Below are 25,045 nucleotides of genomic sequence, written 5' to 3' on the forward strand. Positions count from 1 at the left end.
CACACACACACACACACGAAGGCAAAAGATGCTGAACAGGGAACATCCCTTAGTGGAATTAGGAGATGGAATGTCAGGGGAAAAGCTCATACTGCATTTTCAACTTAGGAGAGATTCACCAGAGAACTTACCTCTAAAGCTGAGTATAGTACAACCCTTGCTGCATTTCTGGCTATTTTACTTTCATTATAGCAAAATGCAAACTGGGTCATCAGGAATTTGCCTCTGCTTGATTAAGCCTATACATTATCAGTGTACAGGAAAAAAAGGCTTTGTTCAATCAATAAATCACTTAAAGCCACTGTCTCAATTATGGCCAACAACTGCCCAAATAAGAAAGACCACTCTTGAAAAAAAATCCCAAGTACATATATATTTATGATGAACAATTGTGATGTGCTCAATTGGCCAGGAACCACCAGCTATCTGGTTTTGCTTTATTCTAGACCTTTGTGTCAGAGTAGTTGGCGATGACAGTAACTTATAAATCTGGAAACTCAGTAAAGCACATGACATTTTGATATAGGTAGTTCTCACCAATTAGTTCAAGACTTACAAAGAAAGAAAAGAATGACCCTACCAGAAGCAATAGAGAATTGTCTTCCCAGACAGTTTCTGAACTTAAATTCTAGCTCTTCCTGCCTTTTGGCCTTTGACCTGACACATCACATCTTGTTGGTTTTGTAGCACTTAGCCAACCATTGGACTTGGCACTGGGACAGTCACTGAGATTTCTGGGCTTGTCAGTCTTCAAAGCTTCAGTTCACTTCCATTCCTCTCTCTTTAATCCTCCCCTCCCCTTCCCTAAGAATCCCTCTTCCTCTCCATTTATTATGTATGTATTGATTGATTCAATGGCTCATTTCATTTTACTTTATTTTTGGTATTTTGTGATAGGGTCCCTTTGTAGTCTATATCTGTTACATAAAGTGGGGTCTCCTCTTAGCAGCTCACTGTCAGTGCTGATAATTTCTCTCAGCATTAAACAGGGCTGTTCCCCCGCTGGTGAAGAAGCTTGAATCATGGCACAAATACAAGTTATAGTCACCCACACTATAACCTTTACTTCTCACATTAAGTGTTAAGAACTATGTCTCCCATGAGTAACCATCACATTACATCACAGACAACTAAGCTTCAAGTCATATATTCAAGCTCAATATGTGATTTATAGGAATGCTTATTACTATAGTTATTTGAAATTCAACTAGAAGCCACATTTCTATAACAGCATCATCTTTTAAAAGACATATGAAAACCCTAATTCTAACTGTATCACTTTAAAAGCCTGTCCATGAGGTGAAAAAGCAGCCACACATCTTGAGCCATGATTCAGAAAAGGTTGGTGATATTCAAGAGTTGTTGGAAACACGTTTTCTGAACTATCTTACTAATGGGTGCATGCAAAAGTAGATGGCTGATATGCATTTAATGGAGAACACAACACTAAACTTTGTGACTAGATCATCTGTGATCATCACCCCTTGGATGGGGTCTGACATGTGCAGGTGGTAGATACTTGTGTCAGGAATAAAGGTAATGTGAGTATCAATGTTTTGATTTAATGCATTAACCATTTTAAACAATGCATGAACCATGCAGATTTATTCTGAAAATGCAACACTTAGCATGTACTTTCTTTCAAGAACACCTAGTCACATGAAGGCAAAGAAATAGATTGGCCAGAAGTATTTCATGCACAGTGTCATTTTTCCTAATGAAAAGTAGCATACACTCTACAATTGATCATGACCAACTAAGATGTGGCATTTCTTTGCTAGGTATCATGCAAGGAGTATTCAAGTAAGCAACCCAGTTCTAGAAGACATGAATGGCCCCAGTCTCATCTTTAAGGAACTATAAGATATCATTACAGCTTAATTCATATTAGTGGAAGTTCTTTGAGTACATACTCTATTTCATGAAAGATTCAGATGTGTCCTGTCAACATATGCCTCTGCTAATTAATGAAGGTAGATATGAGTTTTAGTATCTATACTAAAAGAAGTCAAGTAAGTTGGCTGGAATCATGGTATTAATAAAGGAAATCACCATGTTAACATGGCTTCTCCTTGACTAGAAAAGATCCTTCCATACTCTCAAACCTCATCAAATAGTCACTTGGAGGTAGTAACACTGTGATATTAAAAATAAAACAAAGCTCTGGGTGTTGAGATATGAACATTCCATCCCCTACTCTACCAGACCAATGTGAGAAAAAACTTCTATCATCAGGGTTCGTTCATCCTCCCTCCACCATTGGTCAAATGCAATTGCAACATTTTCCTTCCAGAAGACCTTGCTCTCTAAAGATGTATTAAGAGATTTAAATTTTTATAAAGTTCTTTAGAGATAAAAATTCAAAGCAATCAGTATCAGGGTTTCACTAAACTTAGAAGTGGTAGCTCCTAAAAGTCATAAATTTTAGAAATTTATTCTCTGGAAATATTGCCTGATTAGGTTGTAATAAAATATTGGAAATGGCTTCACCTGGCCTAAGGATGTGGTCCAGTAGTGAAAACTAGTCTAGTATGCACAAGCACTAACTAAGCTTTCATCCCCTGAACATCATAGGATAAAAACAAAAACAAAACCAACTCACTCTGTTTGTACCAAGAAGGAATGAACTCAGATGCTTTGCAGCACTATATATACAATATATATATATATATATATATATATATATATATATATATATATGTGTGTGTGTGTGTGTGTGTGTGTGTGTGTGTGTGTGTGTGTGTGGTGCCTTTTCATTTCTGGTTGCTCACTTTCTGCTGTTTTACTAGACCCAGTTAATGATTGAGGCATTCTTCTGGAAACATGCAGATACATGCACATCACCACAAATACTGAGGACATCAAATAGATGGTGTTACCTAGAATGCAGAGACCATCTGTGCAGTTTTCAGATTCCTGGCTGAGACCTTCACAGAACTTGCCCCCATTTCTTGGGGGTGGAGCTGTGCACTCACGGATACGAAGATGTTCACACTCTGGGCTGCAGACTGACCATTCACTCCACACTTCCCAGCTGCCATCCACTTCAAAGGAAAACAACAGATGCCACCATTACCAAGAATCAGCAGCTATAGGAAGGCTCACCCCACACCTTAAACAGACTACCACCCCAATACAAGCAAACTAGCAGATCAAGATATCTTTCCTCTAAGAGTTTATTTTCTAATTAAAGCTATATCAGGATAAGACCAATGATGGAATTTAGGCAAATGGTTGACTGACTGAAATTTTTTAGTTGGCTAATAAGGTCAGTATCCATTCTTTCCCAGTCTTTCATGCCAAAGAGTATCACTGATGGATAGGCAACTATGTGCTGAACCTCTGGATATCTGTTAATGCAGTGTGGCTTTACAGTTTAGAGTGGTAAATAGAGTAGACTGATTTTAAGTCCCCAAGTCCCCTAAACAATAAAAAGTTAAACTCCCATGAACTTATAGTGTTAAATGAAAACAGGTCACTGAAACCCCAAGATGGCAGAACCTACAGAAATAGAATTTCTTGGGTCATAGATTGCTGTTGTACATTGAAATGAAAAGACTGAACTTAATTCCATTAAATATCAACCCAAGAGACTAGGACAGATGTTTGAGGCAATTGCCCCATTACCTCCTAGGAATAATTTTTGCCATGCTTATGTAGGTTAAGAGGTACAAGGTTTAATCTAAACCAATTAGTTAGGGGGAAAAAAGGAAAAAAATTTAAAAAGTACTGAATTTGTATAAAAAAATATCTGAGTCCTAGTCTTGGTTTTATGAACTTGTCAGCTGAGAAAGTAAGTCACATGGCTTCAGTGGACTACTTCTGTCATCTGGGGACAATAAAGTCACAATGGAGAGGTAAATGGCATGGCATGTATGAAAGCATCCTGCACAGTACCTGGCACATAGTAAGCACTCAATAAATGTTTACAAAATACAAGGACAAATTAAACTCTGAAAACTCACTGTTGGTCAGAGTCTCACCTTTGCTTCTAAAGAAACTGCAGTTGAAAATTTAAAGATATGAGGCTCTGGACAAGGTTCTTGAAATTAAATTTATGTGGTGCATATGAAACTCAGGAGCAGTTATATTCTCTGTTGGAGGACATGCTTTCTATAAAGAAAGCCACCATGTACCTCATGTAATTCTCACTGTGTCAACTGGGTTACAGCCAGGAAGAGAACAAAAGAACTGATAGGAGACATATTCAGTAAAATGAGATCTTCTACTACTTGGAAAGAAAGGCCAGGCATAAATGCATACCACTGCAGTGGACAAAGTGCCAATTTTATGGCAAATAATTACCAACCTGAACCTGATAAAAGGTCAAGTTCTGGGTAGTTGCTATTTTGTACTTGAAGGCAGATCACCCAATCCCTGGTTACTGTACTCAAATACATGCCATCAAGTGGGATAGCCAAGGGTAGAAGGTGGTGGCATAGTCCAACCAACACCAGGATCACAAGCCTTGTAGAGAGGGTTTCACCCATGTTCTTAACATTACAATGAATTGGGAATCAGCACCGTGGACAGAGGCAATGGTCTAAGACCTTGGACCAGGGTAATGGAAGTGTACATTGCTTGTTCCACAGCACCTTAACAGCATTGGCAAATTACAAGGAGAAGGGAATCTGTGTATATCTCACCAGGACAAAGAGCAGTGCAGGTTATTTTCTGCACTGACATTCCCTCACAAAAGGCCCCACCATTGAGAGGAGCGGGGTTGGTGCAGGTCCGGGAACGTTTCTGCCATCCTCTACCACAGCGAACATTGCAGGCTGACCACTCTGTCCAGGAAGACCAGCCTCCATTCACTGAGAGACAAAAATGGGGAGGGGAGAAAAAAAAGGAGAAAGGTTTGTATTGATGGCCTACTATGTGCAAGCCACTGCGCCAGGTACTGTGAGTCAGGTATCTGGGGAAGAAGAGATGGTTCAGAGTTCCACTTGCTGCTCTGTTGTGAGGCAACAACGTTCCCTATTCTTCTATTCTTCTGAGAATATGCTTTGAAGGGAACTACTAAAAATGGGTAGAACTCATCAGCAGATCTCTAAGGCACTTGACCGTCTGGAGTATAAAAAGAAAATACCAGAATTTGAATTTCTATTACTTTTAAGTGCTTCAAATATAAATCCCATGGCTCTTCTATTCTAGAAAGAAAATCCTTTACTTAAGTAGTTGGAAACTGCCTGTATGTAATGCCTGAGATCATCAGCAAACAACAATATTTGGTTTTCTGCATTTCATATGGTAGGAGAGGAGCTGACTGGCAGTTTGGAAAGGTGGGAAGACTAAATTTCCCATTATGATTCTTTCCCAATATAAACTCAATGGAAATGAAAAAAATCACTATTTTATTATTTTTAAGAGAGAGAGAGAGAAAAATTGAAAGTACTACTAGTTGTCTCACAACAGCTCAAGACCAAATGGATCAGAAAACACATTAATAGTGTTAGGAATGTTTTCTCACCTGGCAGAGGGATGAGGTTGGACAGTACTCTGTGAACGGACCTAGGAGCCTCCTGGCTCTTGCCCTGGGAAGTTTTAATACAGTACATGGCTCTCTAAATCTCTGATTTTTAGCCCCCCTATGCCTTCCTGGCCTTTGGGCTGGTCTTACCGTAGACCACCACAGTTGCTGAGAGGCTCCTCCTCTTGGCCACGATGTTGGCTGCCATACAGGTGTAATTCCCTGAGTCTGACAGCCGGGCCTGTCTGATGATCAAGTTATGGTCAGCCCTGGTGTCAATGTTCTCATCCTGTTCGGAGTCGATGGGCTCCTCATTTTTCAGCCATTCCACCTAAAGGCAGAAAAGGATGTGTACAAGTTATCATAAAAATAAACTCTCTTCTGGGAACAGCAGATGTGGACTTGTGATATGCTAGGAGAAAAACAAATATAACACACTGAAGTGTGCTGAACTTGCTTCTTTGTATTCTACAACCTGTCTGATTATGGGCTCTATTTAGGAAACAGACACTTGAATTAACAAACTGAAAGTAGGAAAAAAAAAGACCTTAAATATCTTAGTGACTTTGACCAATTTTCTCAGAATATAAAAGAGCACCAATGACTACAATTAGGTAATTTTCTTTTGTTATTAACCCAGTGGAGGAGGAGGAGGAAGAGGAGGGGGAGGAGGAGGAGGAGGAGAAGAGAAGGAGAAGGAGGAGGAGGAGAAGGAGAAGAAGAAGAAGAAGAAGAAGAAGAAGAAGAAGAAGAAGAAGAAGAAGAAGAAGAAGAAGAAGAAGAAGAAGAAGAAGAAGAAGAAGAAGAAAGGGGGAGGAGGAGGAGGAGGAGGAGGAGGAGGAGGAGGAGGAGGAGGAGGAGGAGGAAAGAAAGCTGGGTAGTGTAACTTGGAAGACTCTACATATATATTTTGGACTTGTACTTTGTGTTAAGAGGATATTGCATTCAGCAAAGTGTCAAGTAAATATGTTTTCATTCAGTGTTTGATAGAAGACCAATGATGTAGACAAGCTAAAGAAAAGCAGGTTTGAGCAATCATAGAGTCAAACATTTAACTCTCAGAATTCTCCAGAGTTGGTGATCCATTCTTCTGAGTTACCACTTCCTCACAAGTTCAATGGAGCCCATCTGGGCTTTGGAAGGAGCACACTGACCCATTATCATCTACTTTTGATTTGTTTGCTCTTGGCATGTTCTTGGGAAAACACTTTCCACCTTTTAATTCCACTTGGCTCCTATTGTTTTTCAGCTCTTATTTTCTGGGACACATGAGGAAAACATAGGTGGAAGTTCCCCATTCCCTATTCTTCCTCAGAGGATGTATACTACACTTAGTTCCTAAGTTATTAAGAACGGTAATCTTTCATGGTATAACTGTGTTCTTTCTGCCTTTGGCTTCTTCTCCAAACATCTTCGCTGTCTTGGGACAGCATGGGCACACATGACATTTAGTTCAGACTATCAACATATTCTGATAAATGTATGAAAATTAAAATTTATTATAGAATCAGGATTCCCATGAGTGGAGAACCATTCTCTCTCTCCCTTTCCCTCCCTCCCTCCCTTTCTTTCTCTTTCCATACACTCCCCCTGAGTGCATGTGTGTGTGTGTGTGTGTGTGTGTGTGTGTGTGTGTGTGTATGTATGTGTGTGATCATTTAATCACTCCTCCAAGGGCAGTAAGTATGCTAAGAAGATCACAGAGAGCATGTTGCACAGGAGATATTCAGCCATGCTTGGCTCACGATTAGCATAGCTAATTAAGGGCTGGTTTTACCATAAGATGCCTCATTTAATTTTGTTTTTAAACCTAAATAATTCAACTTTATTGTTTATAAGTCGTATCTGTCATGTAACAATTCAGCACAGTGAAGATGTACTGATCTCGAAAAGGGAATCATTTACCAAATGAAAATGCAATCATGGTATCAGCAATATTTGCCACAAGGACTGCCCATTCACGAGTGTTCTGATACCATCATCATCATCATCATCATCATCATCATCATCTCAAATTAATCCAACAAGGCAGTAATTTGGGAAGAGGAAACAATACCAAATGCCAAAAGAAAAGAGCTTGAATCCCCAGAGGAATGGACATAGAGCTGCAACTCAGAGCTATACAGACCATGAGATAAGAAGCATATCACATTACCAACCCTATGAATCCCTAAAGACGTCCAATTATTAATCATGCAGAGCCAAGGAGTATGGCTGGACTCAGTGAAGAGGAAACCACTTTACAACACATCTGCATATTAGTAGTCTATAACACAATGTCTTTAATTTTTTTACTGTCATAGTAGATTTCCATGTCACTTGGTTATCTATATAACAAGTAATACAAACATTGACTGAGCATCAGAGATTGTAATGATGGGCTCAACAAATCCATTTTTCCAAATTGAAAGGCAAACTTCTTCCTAGGTCTTACTTTGAATAGCAAGACATACATAAGAAAGAAAATTCTCAACAAAAGCTGAGACTAAAGCAACATTGTCCCCAACCTTTGAGATGAAAGCCGCCCCTCAGAGTGAACAGAATCAGTGATTTTTTAAATCATTCTCACCCCAAAGTCATTGCAAATAACAAGATGGTCAACAAGCATGCCTGAGAGCTACAGCTCTGCCTCCAATCTCCTGGCTCAGAAATCCTGCTGTAAAGTTAAAGTTAATTCTGCTGTAAAGTGCCTGTTAAAGAGTTAATTCCGGAGCTTTGTTATTGGTAGTGCTTAGGAAGCCCTTCTCATATGTTGTTCTCTTGTTTCATTTCTTACAAAGATGGTAGAGACAGAAAATCCAGTGACTCTCCATAAGCCAATCCCGTTTACAGTGCAGACTCCTGTGGTCTCTGCACCTGGAGACTGAATCCTAGAGTCCCAGTGCCTTCGATTCAAGCCAAGGCAAGGTTTCCTGAAAGTCTTAGAACTGAGAACTTCAAAGAAATAGTCACCAAATAGAGAACTATTTTCAGATTGAAAAATCTAAAGAAAGGACAACAAAACAATCACCCATGAAATAAACTAGGCCAACTGAATTATACAATTGATGGGGAAAGAGTCAATATGGATGAGGAAAAATAATAGAAAATAAGCTGAGACTTCCTTTATCTTGATCAAAATTCACCCCATAAACATAGCACAAAGGTGAATATATAGTTCATTAAAGCAATAACATCAAGATGCACACGACAATTAAGCAGTATGTATTCTATATTGCTAATAGTAATTTAAATGATAATGTAGTTGTCCTGGAATATGGAGATAACTCAGTTGGTAAATTGTTTGTTTTGTAAGTTTAAGAACATAAAACCCACCTTAAAAAAAAAGACAGTGTGGTGGTACATGCTTGTAAACTCATTGTTAGGCAGGTGATGACAAATGGATGTGCTAGACTCCTTTGCATGCATGTGAGCACACACATAAACAAACTTTTCTCGAAAAACAAGACAAAAAACAAATATAAGCATGTGATCCAAGAAACAAATAAACAACAACAACAAACAACAACAACAAACATTGATACTCTCAATCCCACTGAATACAATCTTTTCTTTGTGTGGTTTTTGTTGTTGTTTTCAGCTTTTACTGGGACCACATTACAGAGCAGTTTATCTTCTACTTATTCCTCCCCCATTGCTTCTGGAATGTCTGTAGCTCCCAATGGCTAACTGGCCTACCTGCTACTTCCATTCCTGCCTCTATACTAGATACTGCCTCAAAGATCAGATATTGTCACATTTCAGTTAGAAATTGTTAACCTTTTCAGCTCTCCTCTAGATGAAGGAACCCTTTTGTGGTTTTCCTTCTATATGCCCCTTATATCAGATCTTCCAGTAACACCTCACCTCACCTGTTCCTCTCTAGTCAGACTAGACTTCATCCTTTTTAGAAATTCAAGGCAAGCTCTTTCCACTTAAGATTCTTGACCTAGAGGACTTTTGCTGAGGCACCCATGGTCGCATTTACTTGAAATTCTTTGAGATGTCTTACCTAGCCAGGCTTCTAAACAAAAAATTCCCCATCACCCCATTTTGCTATAACTTTTCTCTAAATGTATCTATACAGGGTAGTACTAAAAATATGAATACTTAGTATATGAATAAATAATTTTCTAGCATATCCTTTTGCCATTAGGAATTTGCCAAAAGAAAGTATTAGGGATTGTACTAGGTAGGATTTCTATTGCTGTAATAAAACACCAAGACTTAAAATAACTTGGTGAAGAAAGAGTTTATTTAAGCTTATAACTTGCAGGTCATTCTCTTTTGGTTGGAAAAGTAAAGACAGAATCTCAGGGCAAGAACTAAAATAGAAGCCATGGAGAAATACAGCTTATTGGCTTGCTTCTCAGGCCTTCTCAGTATTTGTTCTTTCCTTCCTTCCTTCCTTCCTTCCTTCCTCCCTCCCTCCCTCCCTCCCTCCCTCCCTCCCTCCCTCCCTCCCTCCCTCCCTTCTTTCTTTCTTTCTTTCTTTCTTTCTTTCTTTCTTTCTTTCTTTCTTTCTTTCTTTCAACAGGGTTTGCCTATGTAGTACTGGCTATTTTCGAATTCAATATGTAGACAAGGTGGAGCTCAAACTCATAGAGATTCTTCTGTCTCTGCCTCCCAAATGCTGAGATTAAAGGCATGTGGTGTGATGCTTGACTTTCAGTCTGCTCTGTTATACAACTCAACATCACTTTTCCAGAGCCAGCACTAGCTACAATGGACTTGGCTCTCCCACATTAATCAATCAATCAACCAACCAACCAACCAACCAACCATCCAGCCAGTCAATAAAATACCCAATAGAATTCCATATAGGTCAATCTTTTTTTTTTGACAACTTTGTTTTATTAAACTATTTTTTATTATATTCAGAAAAATATATATTTTATGCCAATCATAAAAATGATGGACATGTTATTAGATGAAGATAAATACATAAAGTCTTTTTGTTTATTTGTCTGGTTGTTTTGTTTTTTAGTAGAACTTTAAAATATTGACTCTTACTGTGGTATAAACCCAAAATAAGAACAACTTTTAGACATTGGATTACATTGTAATAAGGCTGTACTTTAATATATCTCACATCACCAAAGGATTTTACCTCCATAGTAGCTAAGCTAAAAGTTCTGCTGTGCCAAGGAATGAATTGTAGGCAAGATTACTTGGATACATATTTCCTGCTATGGTCAAAGTTATTTGAACTGAGTGATTGTCATTATTCTCAACCCCCCCAGGAAACAGGTTACATTCACTTAAGAAATGATGTGTGTATTAAGATGTTCTATCCATGAAGTCATTCATCAACTGTTTCAATGAAGAATGGTTCTGCTTGGAGGGTGGCACAGACATTAGGTCAGGATAAGATTCTGGTTCATTGGTTGTGATGATTTTGAAAAGCATTCATCTCAGAAAAAGAGTAACTTATAAAGTCTGCTTCTTCAAAATTGATACTATAATTATAAATATCAAGCAAAACATTCAGACTCAGTCTTTTTTATTCTCTTACAAGCCACTTCCCAAATTAATTGTCTAAGTTTCTTTTGGCTATATAAATAATTTTGAAATATGTAAGCTGTTCCAAAAACTACAGTATAGTGTAAAAACATCAAATAAACAATCATATTAATAGAGAGGCTGAGATAGGAGAGGCATGATTTCAAGACCATCATGTGGCACACAGCAAGACACTACCACATACAAACAAGCAGAAAGTGTATATGGATTGTACAATATTGGACCTATATCTCCAATTACCAAATTAGAGAGACCACTGGATGACAGCCAACCAATTTCTAGTTCCTCATATTTTTTAATTTCAATTGATTAGGATATATTGGTAATATTAATTTTCATTTTAAGAGATATTAAACAAAAGGGATTGTTACTTCCTGTTATTTTTGTTGTTTGAGGTGCAATTATGTTTGTGTGGGTTTGTTGAAAGATTAGTTTCTTCCTTTTTCTAGGGTATAGTTTCCCTCCTTGTGTTGGTGTTTTCCATCTATTATCCTTTGTAGGACTGGATCTGTGGAAAGATATTGTGTAAGTTTGGTTTAGTCATGGAATATCTTGGTTTCTCCATCTATGGTAATTGAGAGTTTTGCTGGATATATTAGCCTGGGCTAGCATTTGTGTTCTCTTAGGGTCTGTGTGACATCTGCCCAGGATCTTCTAGCTTTCATAGTCTCTAGTGAGAAGTCTGGTGTAACTCTAATAGGTCTGCCTTTATATGTTACTTGATCTTTTTCCTTTACTGCTTTTAACATTCTTTCTTTGTTCAGTTCATTTGGTGTTTTGATTATTATGTGCTGGGAGGAGTTTCTTTACTGCCCCACTCTATTTGGAGTTCTGTAGGCTTCTTGTATGTTCATGGGCACCTCTTTCTTTAGGTTAGGGAAGTTTTCTTCTATAATTTTGTCAAAGATATTTACTGGCCCTTTAAGTTGAGAATCTCCATTCTCTTCTATACCTATTATCCTTAGGTTTGGTCTTCTCATTGTGTCCTGGATTCCCTGGGTGTTTTGGGTTAGAAGCTTTTTGCTTTTTGTGTTTTCTTTCACTGTTGTCTCAATGTTTTCTATGGTAACTTCTGCACCTGAGATTCTCTCTTCTATCTCTTTTATTCTGTCAGTGATGCTTGTATCTATGACTACTGATCACTTTACTAAGTTTTCTAACTCCAGGGTTGTCTCCCTTTGTGATTTATTTATTGTTTCTACTTTCAATTTTAGATTCTGGATGGTTTTGTTCATTTCCTTTGTCTGTTTGATTGTGTTTTCCTGTAATTCTTTAAGGGATTTTTGTGTTTCTTCTTTAAGGGCTTCTAGCTGTTTACCTGTGTTCTCCAAGTTATTTATGTCCTTCTTAACATCTTCTATCATCCTCATGACAAGTGATTTTTAGATCTGAATCTTGCTTTTCCAGTGTGTTAGGGTATCCAGGACTTGCTATGCTGGGAGAGTTGGGTTCTGATGATGCTAAGTAACCTTGGTTTCTGTTGCTTATGTCCTGCCATCTGATTATTTCTAGTGCTGAAAAAGTAGAACGTAAAAGCAAAATTCTAGCCTTTAGGCCCAGGCTTGAGAATGTGACCTCTGTGACTCAATGCTCCAAGGTATGCTAATCATAAGACAGATAGAGACATTCCTCCACCCACCCACTTCCTGGGTTCAAGGAATGTTCATTCAAAGAAAGTCACCCTGACCCACCCTGACCCTTGCTGGAACCTGCTATGCAAATGTGCTATTGTTAGGGGCTCTTAGAAACTGGCCTCGAACTCAAAAATCTGCCTGCCTCTGCCTCCTGAGTGCTGGGATTAAAGGCGGGTGCCACCAAGTCTGGCAGGAAAAGCATTTTTAATATGAAAAAAATCACCTTGGCTTTAAAGCATCTCTTGTATTTATCATGTAGTATAGCAGTTTTTAACTTTACATTTAGCCAGGGAATCTTTCTTCAATTCAAAGCTTATCCGAAAACCCAAAATGAAATACTGATAAAGTATGAAAGATCCTGGGACTGACATAAAAATGAGGGATTCTCAGCAGCAGATTTGGGGCTCTTCAACTACAGACATGAGGCCATGCATGAACCCACTGTCTTTGTGCCACAAGGGAGAGTATTCTTGTCCTGCTCTGTATGTGGCAACAGAGCCCCCAGAGGTACAGAAGGTACAATGTGATCTATCATATATACTGGCCACACCAAGTGGTCCACCAACTTAGCTATACACACTTGTGCACATATGTTCTAGGTGTCCATATGCCTTCTCTTACACTGGGTGTTAACGGTGCTGTGACTGCAGTCCATCAATCTAACTGTGTCTATAAACAGTCAATACATTAGTGCATTCCTAATGGTAGGACCTTTTAGAATAACCTAATAATTTATCCATTTAACTGATGGCAGGATCTTTAGGAGGTAATTAGTTTGCTATTTTCTGGGCTTATAAAATTGACAGATTGCACTTTTATGGTTTTTTGTCACTTAGAGAAACTTTGAAATATTTTTGATTATGTAAGTGTTTCTAATGTACACCACACACACACACACACACACACACACACAGAGAGAGAGAGAGAGAGAGAGAGAGAGAGAGAGAGAGAGAGAGAGTATTATATTCTTTAGTTGCAAACTCTACTGTTCTGGGGCTAAGTAGGCAACATAAATTACTGCAGTGGAACTGGGTACAAGGTACAGATTCATTGTCTATGTATTAGCAGAATACTCTATTTCCACACAGAGATGAGCTCACTCCCATTTTTTTTTCTTAAAAAAAAAAGTGACATTTTAAGCCTCCTTTTATTTTCCCACTTTTGCTAGTAACGTTGGTCTTTCTTTTAAAAATAAGTGTTAGTGGAATAAAAAAAAATGAACTCATCTTTGCTTTAAAATCTCTTGCTTTTAATATATTGTAGAGAGGTCCTCAGACTTACAGGATATTCAGCCACCATGACAGGACTTATGTATAAGCACAAGCTGAGGAAAAATGTAGAGGAAGAGGCCTGTGCAAATGAGTCCTTGCTAGTCAGGGTCTGACTATCATCACCCTGAGAAAGCACACAGAGCCAGGGATTTCTTACAGGACCTAGGTGACAAAGCATGTCCCACCACCAGATACAGATTAGTCCCCCCTTCTGGAAAACTAAGGTGCAATGCCTAACTTGAGCTCTGTAGGCAACATCACAATAGCAGAGCTCAATGCTCTCTAAGGACAGTTTTCCACTTGCACTGGGTTTCCTGGGCTCCTTGTGTGTGCTGACAAGTAAATGTCTTGCAGTTGCCCGTGCTTTCTCATGGAAGTGACAGAGAACATCACAGAGATTAGGAACCTCTACATAGCACTGTGATTCTAGAAATTCCTTTATGAAAGACTGGCAAAGCTGGAAGTTCCTACTTAGGCTCTTAACAAAGGGATACAAATTTTCCATTTAGCATTGCAGGATCAATACATTGAAACCCGAGGGTCACAGGCATTTGCATCACTGTTTCCTATGACATCATGCTGGCAAGCCATATTTTCAACAGAGAGGCTTAACATTTTCAAAGGTTGCTGGCATCTGGCTCTCACCCTGCAGAGAAATGATTCCTCATCTGATTTCTGCTTCCTTGCTTCAGATGAACAGCCTTGCTTAGGAATATGTGAAGAAACTAGTTACTTGGGAGGCAACGAGCCTATGGGTCTGCAGTATGCCTGCATTCATTAGCAGAGAGTTATGTGCAGATGGTCTGCAATTTGTCGATTTTTCCAGTTTATAAACAAATCTGGAAACACAGATCATTGAAGACAATTAGATTGCTTGCCAGAGAGCTGGCTCCTGACTTGCCATTGGTGTGTAGCTTGGAAGTGTATGTACTTTCCTTACCAGTAGGTACTGTGATATACAGACAGATAGAGGGATATGTCTTTGGATAGTGGGAGAAGGATGTTTTGTGGGAGAATATCTATTCTGGGACCCCAGTAACCTGCAGTCCTAGGATGGATTGCATTGTTAACTGTCATTCCTTGTAACCCTTAACTCATCACTGCCATGTATGGACAGGTACAAAGCATAAGTACTCACTGTCATCTCACAGTATATCAGCATTCTCATGCATGGAATGCAAATGAAGCTGATCTGGCTCCAAAATCAAAGGACACCCAGCCTAGAAGAAGGGAGAGCCACTGGCAAAGGATGGCAATTTCTGGGCTGAACCCCAAGCCCCATAGCCTTAAAATTGTAAGTGGTACCAACCTGGAAATCTTCTTTCTTGTACCTCCCTCAGAAAATGCCATCAGGGACCATTCCTTGATGCCATTTACCAGGTGAACTTTTCCATGTCCTTACTTGGAACTGCTTAGACTCATGATCAAATGGAATTGTTCATCTATTTCATAGATGTAATCTAAGAAGTTTCAAAATTCTTCCACTCATCACCTGTGACGGTTCTCTTTTTGCCCTATTTACTCCTTCACAAACAATTTAGCAGCTTACATCAGTCCAAGACAAAAGAACATTCTAGCTAGGTTCTGGTCATGAGCACAGATACAAGATAGAAGGGGGATGGTTTAGTTGTTCCTAAATATATTTTGGAAGTCATTTGTATTTTGAAATGGGTACATGTTCCTTTATGTTTCATTATTATTACAAGGTATGAGTTATGTAAGAGTAATAAGTGAGTCTTTCAACTAGAGTTTAAAAAGTGGCTGAGGAAGGCACAGCAGGAGAGTGCTGAGGGATAGAGATAAGATTGCCTAGGCGTATATGGGGTAGAATCAGGGAAACACTGCAAAGCCATAGTAACTCCCAGAATTGCCCCTTCCTGCCTTAATAACCTCTTAACCTGTCTGTGAGTTCTTCATGTCATAAAAAAGAAGCATGTGGTTCCTTGGAACCACAGAGAGAAGAAAGAAGAAAGTATCTTAACTCCTGAGCAGCTAATATGAGATGTACCCAGTGAAGGACGGGAGACAATGGAACCAGCAGAAGTAAAGGCCTGAGTTATAGGAAACAAAGAGATCTCTATTGCATTTTCCCACCATAAGACATTGGTGTAGTCAATAAATACACTTTACATCACACTGTGAATTCTGGTCTAATGAATATTCCTAGTCTGATAATGAGAAGATCTTGTCTTGCTTGTTGTCTTAGTCAGGGTTTGTGTTCCTACACAAAACATCATGACCAAGAAGCAAGTTGGAGGTGAAAGGGTTTATTCAGCTTACACTCCCACATTACTGTTCATCACCAAAGGAAAGTCAGGATAGCAACTCACACAGGGCAGGAACTTGAAGGTAGGAGTTGATGCAGGGGCCATGGAGGGGTGCTGCTTACTGGCTTGCTTCCCCTGGCTTGGCTCAGCTTGCTTCCTTATAGTATGCAGAACTACCAGCCCAGAGATGGCACCACCCACAAAGATGCCCTCCCACCCTTGATCACTAATTGAGAAAATGCCTTACAGCTGGATCTCATGGAGGCATTTTCTCAAGGGAGTCTCCTTTCTTGTGATAACTCCAGCTTGTGTTAAGTTGACACACAAAACAGGCCAGTACACATGGGGAGTGACCATTTGCTACTCTTTTAAGCACAATAGAGTGTGTGTGTTCATGTATGCATACATCTGTGTGTGTTTGTATATACATACACCTGTGTATATTTGTCCTTGGGCACATGCATGTGTGTATGTGTGCATATACAGACGCACGCGGGCGTGTGTGTGTGTGTGTGTGTGTGTGTGTGTATGTCTCTGTGTGTACATGTGTCTATGTGTGTAGGAACGTATTTGTGTGTTATCTGTGTGTCTTTGTGAGTCTGTATCTGAGATCTTGCATGTACTAGGTAAGTGCTCTACCATGAAGCTACCCCTTGTGTTTTGTGTTTCGACGTAGGGTCTCATTATGTACCCCAAACTGGCTTTAGACTCACAAACCTCTTGCCTCTGTCTTCCAGGTGCTGGCATTAAAGATATGTGCCATATAATCATTGGTTCTATAAATAGCTATGTGGCCAAAATTCCTTCTAAATATTTATGTTTATGCTCACAGACTAGTGCTACTCTCTGTCTGTGGCTAAGATTAATGCAGAGATCCTCATCTGATCAAAGTACCGAGAACAAGCGGCTGATGAACACTCAGACCCAAACAGGACTTCTGTCTCACTCCTTATACAAGCCTGGGATCACAGCAGAAGAGAGGACAAAAATATATAAGATCCGGATGATAAGGAGCAATGTTATGTAACATTGTCTACCCAGTATAACATGGTCATTGAACACACTGCAGCACTTGTACAAAAGTGAGCCCCTCAATGCTCCGACATGGACAGAGGAGGCACTCCTGAGGTCCCATGCTTTTCTACAGAGCTTCTGACTATTGGTGGCTGATATGGGAGGGAATGTCATTTACTCAGTTGTGTGGCTACTGAGGACTATTTGGAGGACAGGGTTCTGGGAGGTGGAGAGGAAGAAGAGAGGCTAACGGGAGTGATTATAATCAAAACACACACACCTATGGATGAAACTGTCAAAATTTTAAAAAGAGAGAGACAAGGGTTAAATAAAATGGAAAAATAATAAAAGGAGCAGCCAAATGCCCAGGTCCCACCCATGCTACACCAACGTGGCCAATTGCCTAGAAAGCAAGCTGAATTATTGTGACATATACTGAATCTGGTATATGTCAAGAATAGCTATCCCTGCCCTCTCCGAGGTATCTGGTGTTTTATTTTGCTTCTTGGCAATGAGCAGACATGAATGGAGCAAATAGCCCATGAAATTTTTTTATGTTGATCTAGACTGCGTCTTAAAGTATTTACATAGACCAATTGTATCTAAGCCAATGGGTAAGAACACATTCTGTCCTTCCCATTGAACCAGACAGGAACATGCTTCTGAAGAGGTGGCAGCTATTTTGTGGCCATGAAAAAGAGGGAGAAGACATCACAGGTTCTCTGCTTGCTTGTCCTTCACAATCTCATGCGTTCCTTATCTTGCTTGAACCTTACAGCAAGCCTAAAGGAAGCAATACAGACTTTCTTTCTATTTTATATACTTTATGTGTTCAAAGGCTACATGCATGGGATTAGGAGTCTTCAAACATTTTGTCGGCTATGAAGCCTTTGCCATTTTCTTAGGCTTCTTAGTGGTCACCCGAAGCACTGCTTTCTCATATTTCCTATAATCTGATTCCTCTCATCACACACATCTTAGCTGGGACTCGGCAATCTGGGTTAATCCTGTGCTCACGACGAAACACACCATCCTTAAAGGTTGGTTGAAGTCGTCTCTTGTTCTGTCAAAAGTGAGTTAGCTAATATCCTAACTCACTGATACAAGGACACCTGTCCATCAAGTTATTTCCCACAATGCTACTGGCTCCTTCTGTATGTGGTTTTCCTTACAGGCTGGGTGGATTGATTTTTTTTAAAGCCACCTACATTGTTGTTTCTTCTGTTTATCTCGATGTACCTGATTATACATCCCAAAAGGAAGTAGGAATACACTTGCATTGTCAGACCACAGAAGCAGCCACAGACAAGTGACAGAGACTTGAGCTCAGCCAGAGCACACTCGTGGATGCTCAGAAAGATGACGGACAGGAGCCATAGAAGCCTGAACCAACTGTGAAACGCCGTGTTGTCATGGGCTGCGACTCCTGTCAAATTCACTGTTCTTTCACTTCCTGATTTCAGGTACAAAGTTGGGCAAGGCCTTATGCAACTTAAAATATTTTATCTTACAAGCAAATAGCCTTTGGTAAAGGGCCCATCCTCATCTGCTGCTGACTGAGACGGTTAATTGTCTTGAGCAAGGAATGAAACACGTTTGCTTTAATGAAAAGTGCTCACAAGAATAACGGTCTGAGGAAAGGAGAGCATCATGCAGAGATGCACTACAAACAGAAGATCTGGGGACACTGTGACCAAGAGATGCTTCTCAGCGATGCTCAGGACACCATTGGTTTTTGTTGTTGTTGTTTGTTCTTCTTCTTCTGCATTGTCCAATATGGTGGATGGTGTCTTTACTAATTCTCCCTGTGTTCAGTGTCATCTGTACAGACACATTCTGCATCTCTAGTCACTCCTTCCCCCACTGCCTCCAGAGCTGCCAGGCTTCATCCCACTAACCCTCTAAGCAATGTTGTGGATCGAATGTCTGACATCCTCCACAGACTCCTGTGCTTGAGTACTCAGTCCCCAGCTGAGGTCCTGAGACCATTTAAATATGGTACCTTGCTGGTAGACACAGTGAGCTAGGAGGGTTCCAATCTGACTTTCTAGTTGAGCATTGTGATTCAGCATCTGCCAGGGTAGGAACAAACCACCCTGCAAGCTCCTATAGCCTAGAGCCAAAGTAGTCCCAGAGCTACTGCTGCCTAGCTATAAAGGACAGAACTTTCAGCCAGGCTTCTCTTCTGTGTTTTGTCAGAGGGACAAGGAAATTCACTGGTTTACTGCAGGGTGTACTATTCTTTGGAAAGCATTATCTGGGGATGGAGAAAACTAACGTGGATACAGGGCTGCCATTCAGATTGAGGAGCAGCTCTGTCTCCATTCACAACTTTCCTCATCATCTCAGATTTGTCAATGGCTATCAGGTGAGAGAGAGAGTTAATTAAGAGTCCTCCTTTTCTGCTCCTTGTTATTATACAGTTGATCCAGAAGGGTACAGAAACTCCCCCATAAACTCCCAATTAAATCCAGGAGATTCTAAATGCACCCTTCTCATCAGCTATAGTGAAAGTGTAATCTGGTAATGATCTATGTGGGAAAGGTATGGATTAGCTCAGCTCCAAATAATGGGTGGTGAAAGCTAAATTAGCATAGTTTTGAGTTCTATCCAATTACAGAAAGCAATGATCAGAGGCCAGCTCACCGCATTACCACAGCAAAAGCAACAAAGAGCACCGCTCTGCAGTCATGTGTCTCTGAGTTAATGGCACTTAAAGATGAACGGGCTCCATTCTCACTCATGTTCTGTTCTTCTGATGACTAGACATTCCAGACAAGTTTGTTTTGGCCAATAAGTACAGGTACCATTTGAGAACAAACTACATGCTAACAAAAAGATCACACCTACTCTACTAACTCAGCTTCAAAACAAGCAGATTCAAACTCCCAAGTGTTGTGTGAATAGTTTTTACATACCAGCAGAGGTTCAGAGAAAGGTATTAAAGTTTAGACAGGAGTTTGTGTCACCTCTGATGTTCTCTCCAGAAATAGAATACAAACAGTTCTACAGTGCTGGGGCCCAGCTAGTTGTTACTGGCTCTAAACAGAAATCTTCTGTGTTATATCTCTTGTGAGACTATGCCAGGGCCTAGCAAATACAGAAGTGGATGATCACAGTCAGCTATTGGATGGGTCACACGGCCCCCAATGCAGGAGCTAGAGAAATTACCCAAGGAGCTAAAGGGAACTGCAACCCTATAGGTGGAACAACAATATGAACTAACCAGTACCCCGGAGCTCTTGTCTCTAGCTGCATATGTATCAAAAGATGGCCTCTTGGACTTGCAAACTTTATATGCCCCAGTACAGGGGAACGCCAGGTCCAAAAAGGGGGAGTGGGTGGGTAGGGGATTGGGGGGGTGGGTATGGGGGACCTTTGGTATAGCATTGAAAACGTAAACGAGGAAAATACCTAATTAAAAAAAAAAAGAAATCTTCTGTGTTCTGCTATGTTGAGTAGTGGAACTCTCTGGCTCCCAATGCTTGCTTCACAAGCATTCCTAGAACAGACAAACCCAGGCACCTGCCAACTATTCATGATCAGACAAGGATATGGTAGACTGACATGTGCTTAGTACAGCAGGCAACAGATTATGGATTCAAATTGGATCGCTAAAAATGAAATTTAATTTAATTATGTAATGTGCCCAAACTAAAACAAACAAACAAACAAACAAACAAAAACTGGAGAGAAATTTCCAAGATCATAGATTAATGAGAGAAGGTATTTCTTTTGAAATTAACATGATTATCTTATCATTTAAAAGAATTATGGACTCAAAATAACTGCAAGGGTAGGTCAAATCAGAGGGTGAGTGAAAATTGTGAAGAGAGACCTATACTTCGCATACTTTCATGTGTCAATATATTCTTAAAGAGGAGGAACAGAGGGGTTCCAGCAGAGAGATCACCAACAGTGTGTGACAGAAATCCAGGGGACAAACTCTGGTGATGAGCTAAGGATCCTTCTATAGGAGAAAACCTAGATGAGAAAATAGTTGCCCAGAGAGACTAAACAGAAAATACACCTCACTCACTATGGGATTTCGAAAGCAGAGAATCAAAGGTTGAACTGTGTTAAAAAAAATGGGTTGAATTATAAGGCTTGTCTTTAACATACAAAAAGCATTTTACAATCAATAAGAAATTGACATTTGAACTGATCTATGTGCCTGACTAGGATATTTGTCAAATGCAAAAGTAAGTATGAGAGGTTATCCAAGCAATAATGAACAGAAAATTACATATTGTTAGCTCATAAAATAACAAATATTTTATCCATTCGAGTCAGCAAATGTCTAAAGCAATAAAAGAGCCATTCGTTCTCTGATAATATTCTGTATGATGGTTAATACTGTACACTTGACAGGGTCTAGAATTAACTAGGAGAGACACCTTTGGTCAAGACTATGATAGGTTACTCAAACTGGGTTAGACTCTGGTCATGCCCACAAGGGATTGTTTAGATTAGCTAAATTAAGGTGGGAAGAACTATCTTTATTGTGGACCATACTATCCTGGGATCTGGGGTCCCAAGCCAAATAACAAGCAGAAGACCAGGTGAGAAAAAGGGTTCTTATCACTGTCCTTGCTAATCCTAGGGACAATTTGATCAGCTGCCTCATGCCCCTGCTACTGTACCTTTCTTGCCATAATTGACTTCCCCTGTAACTATAAGCCAAACCAAAACCTTCCTTGTCTAATGTCAAGGAAGACATTCCTTGTCTATGGTCAGATATGTTATAATGACAAGACATGCAACTTAGTTTCTATTTATGTGCTTGACAGATTAAATGACCTTGCAAGTTTTACGAGAACTAAAGACACTTAGAAAAATCCGTATAACCTACTATTTCCAATAAAGAATTATTACTATCAAGAGATGTATGATACGCTACAATGCTAATCACAATGTTGTTAATAATATTAAAATAAGTGAAAACATCCTAATTTTTGTCAACCAACTAGTTCATTTATGTCATGCTTGCTCAATGGAATGGAATATCGCCATTAAAAAGAACAATGCCCATTTAATTAAAGAGGTCATCTTCATGAGACAATACTGAATAGAAAAGCAGAGCAGAAAGCTTGTTTCTATTGTCCCACATTCAAGCACACTCACACAAATCCCTAGAAAGCAACTCATCAACTGCTGTTTCCAATTTTTCATGTATGTTTCCAATTTTTCCTCTTATAGGGTCATGGATTCCATTTTTGCCTGGTTTTCCTAAAACTATCTCTGGCTTTCTGCAGTATGGGAATAAGGGCATGCTTGTAGGTTGGTACACATTGTCAACGGGAGTAACTTCTCAGTCCCAGGTCAGTTTCCTGTGTTGTGGTTTTCCGGACTTCACCCTTCTTTCCAGAACATCTCACACACAAGGTTTCTAAGATGAACTCCTAACTTAGAACCACACTGGCAGTGTCACTGGAACAGGATTCTTGGCAGGCACCTAATGATCAGGTAGCATAGGAAATACAGATCTATTGCTTTAAGGCAGTAGGGTTTCTAAGCTATTTGCTCCTTCGGTATAATCTAGCCTGCCCTATTTTCTACATTCGGTATGATGTTTATTAGTGGAGAAAAGGTCACTTTGATTATGCAAACAAAGACACAGTCCCAAGTTTGGAAAAACATTTCTATTATGCCTAGACTTTATACATAGTAAACACATTATCTTAGATAGCTTATGCTTTTATTCCTTAAACTAATACATAAACCAGAAATCAATCCACTGGTAGACTTGAAGCCTAAGTAACTATCCCAAGTTGCATTTTATATTTACAGGCATGACTGTTTGAGTTTTGCAAAATCCATCAGGCACAATGAGCCCTGTCAGAACAATGGGCCCTGCATCCATCCACGAAGGGAAATGCAGTAAACCCACATTGCTTCCACAGGTCATCCACACTTCAGTTGACCACTCAATTTCATTAGCAGGACTGGGCTTTTCATTTCTGGGTTTATTGTATAAATAACACAGATTGCTCCATGGGTTGCAAGCATGTCAAGAGGGATCCTCAAAGAGGTGACTCTGTATATGCAACCTGTCTTCCCTCTGGGCCGGTGTCTCCATTTCTCACTTTAATCAGCCTGGTCAATTAAAGTGGATGCTTTCCTATTTGTTTTCATCCAGTTTACTCCCCTTCTCTTTGCATTTTGCTTTTTATGAACTATCTCGGAGCTGCTGTTCAGGCTTCACAACACTACTGGGAATGTTTAAAAAATAAACTAAATTGCCTTCGTTATTTTCTTTCTTTAAAAAAAAAAGTTCCTGAAAATTAGATTTCTCAACAGCCTCTACTCCACACCCCCTCCTTCCCTTTTAATTTTGATTTTGGAGAAAATTCATAGTGAGCGGGGCTCTTGGTTTGAGAATAAAACATATATATGTGGATTATAGGTGTTGTCCTTGAAAACAGTGTTTGTTTGTATATACTTCAGATGGGAGGCAGCAATCTTATAGGTCAAACTATAAAATAACTTTGCAGTTTTTGAGTTAAGATGAGGCGATTCTGCCCTTTAACTATATCTGATTTTCCCATTGTGGTCAATAAGCAGAGTGCAGAGACGTCAGAAGTATCGCATCAGGGGTGTCAGCACCCTGGACTCCGCAATCAATCCTCTCTAGATGGGAGATAGCACTTGAGTTGGTTTCATATAAAGAAGGTCAACGTGCTGGCTGCTGGTGCTCAGGATGCATTTGCTTATGGCCTGTTCTTTCCTCCTTAAAAGTCACACTCTTCTTAAACAAACAAACAAACAAACACACCACCAGGAGGCCTTCTACACTGTATTTTCAATCTAACCACCTCTCACCTACATTTTCTCGTGTAAACAAGGGACAACCACTCAAGGTTTCCTTTCGTCATTCAAATAGGTGCCTGCTACCTGTGTTATTAAGAAGGGCTTTGCACTGTAGAATAATTACAACTGAATCTGTTCTCCCTTTTCAATTAAAATCATTCTCTTTCAGCCTTCCCCCTCTCTCCCTTACCTATACACATATCTGTTATTGCACCTGCACCCCTCCAGTCATCAGCATCACCCCCGGCATCAGAGTGTGCCATGCTTGCAGACTGGAGCATTGAGAAGGGATACCATTTCCATTCCCCAGTGGAGTTTTAGCTTGCCAGTTATACTTGCATTATCTCGAGGACAAAAGACTTAAACCATCACATGGACCGGGAGGCCCATGCAATCAATGTGCCAATCGGTCTAGGACCTACCACGGCAGAAATGTGAGTTGATTGGATCTGTTTTCAGAGTTCTCCTAATGGAGATAAGGTCAGAAAGAATACTTGGCCAGGAAGTGCTAAGAGATCAGATAATGATTTTTCTACCTGGCAGTGGGCTGTCTAGGATGGAGAAGGTGTCAGTGGCTCTCCAGCTTGAGTGATGTGTCTGGCATTGAGCAGAAGCCGGCACTTGCTTCTACTTTTAGTGGATTTGCACATACTGCTGGTCCTAAGCAGTTCCCCTAATGATTCCCTTAGGAATGCATGGAAAAAAAGCGTTGCCTCTCCAGCAAGCTTGAAACTGCAGATTGACCATTTATGGTTTCTTTTCCCATTTTAGAGCAGTTATTTTTATCCTGGACTTGTTTGAGCTAAAGCATTAGTGGATGTATGATGTACTTAGCAGCAAGGCCTGATATTACCTGCTCTGAGTTCTGCATCTGGCTCCCTTCTTTATGTCCACAAGTTGCAATGTCCTGTGCTTTCCATTTTCTATATTTTGGTTTCAACCAAGACTCACCTCTTAATCCCCCCCCCCTTTTTTTTAATGCAAATCCTAGGCTTCCTGGACTTGTGCACTTTCTTAACTATATACCTGCAATCCTGACCAAAACCAGCAGAAATGCAATATCACCAGAGGGCATTA

The 25,045-nt window shown here is 39.9% G+C and overlaps 1 protein-coding gene across 11 annotated transcripts in view; it reads right to left on the minus strand.

The window, feature by feature from the left end:
- Positions 1-25,045, minus strand: part of Unc5d (unc-5 netrin receptor D) — a 572,955-nt gene that overhangs the window by 109,362 nt on the left and 438,548 nt on the right. For 7 of the 11 annotated variants that reach the window (NM_001347499.1, NM_153135.3, XM_006509054.4 and 4 more), the window contains exons 5-7: positions 5,621-5,801; positions 4,647-4,814; positions 2,880-3,044 (exon numbers count right to left, since the gene is read on the minus strand). In NM_001347499.1, coding sequence (NP_001334428.1) covers positions 2,880-3,044; positions 4,647-4,814; positions 5,621-5,801 — 514 coding nt within the window. The remainder of the gene's footprint in view (positions 1-2,879; positions 3,045-4,646; positions 4,815-5,620; positions 5,802-25,045) is intronic. The other 4 variants (NM_001347498.1, NM_001347500.1, NM_001347501.1 and 1 more) reach the window with 1 other exon arrangement.

Source organism: Mus musculus, chromosome 8 (genome assembly GCF_000001635.26).
Source record: "Mus musculus strain C57BL/6J chromosome 8, GRCm38.p6 C57BL/6J".
NCBI lineage: Eukaryota > Metazoa > Chordata > Mammalia > Rodentia > Muridae > Mus > Mus musculus.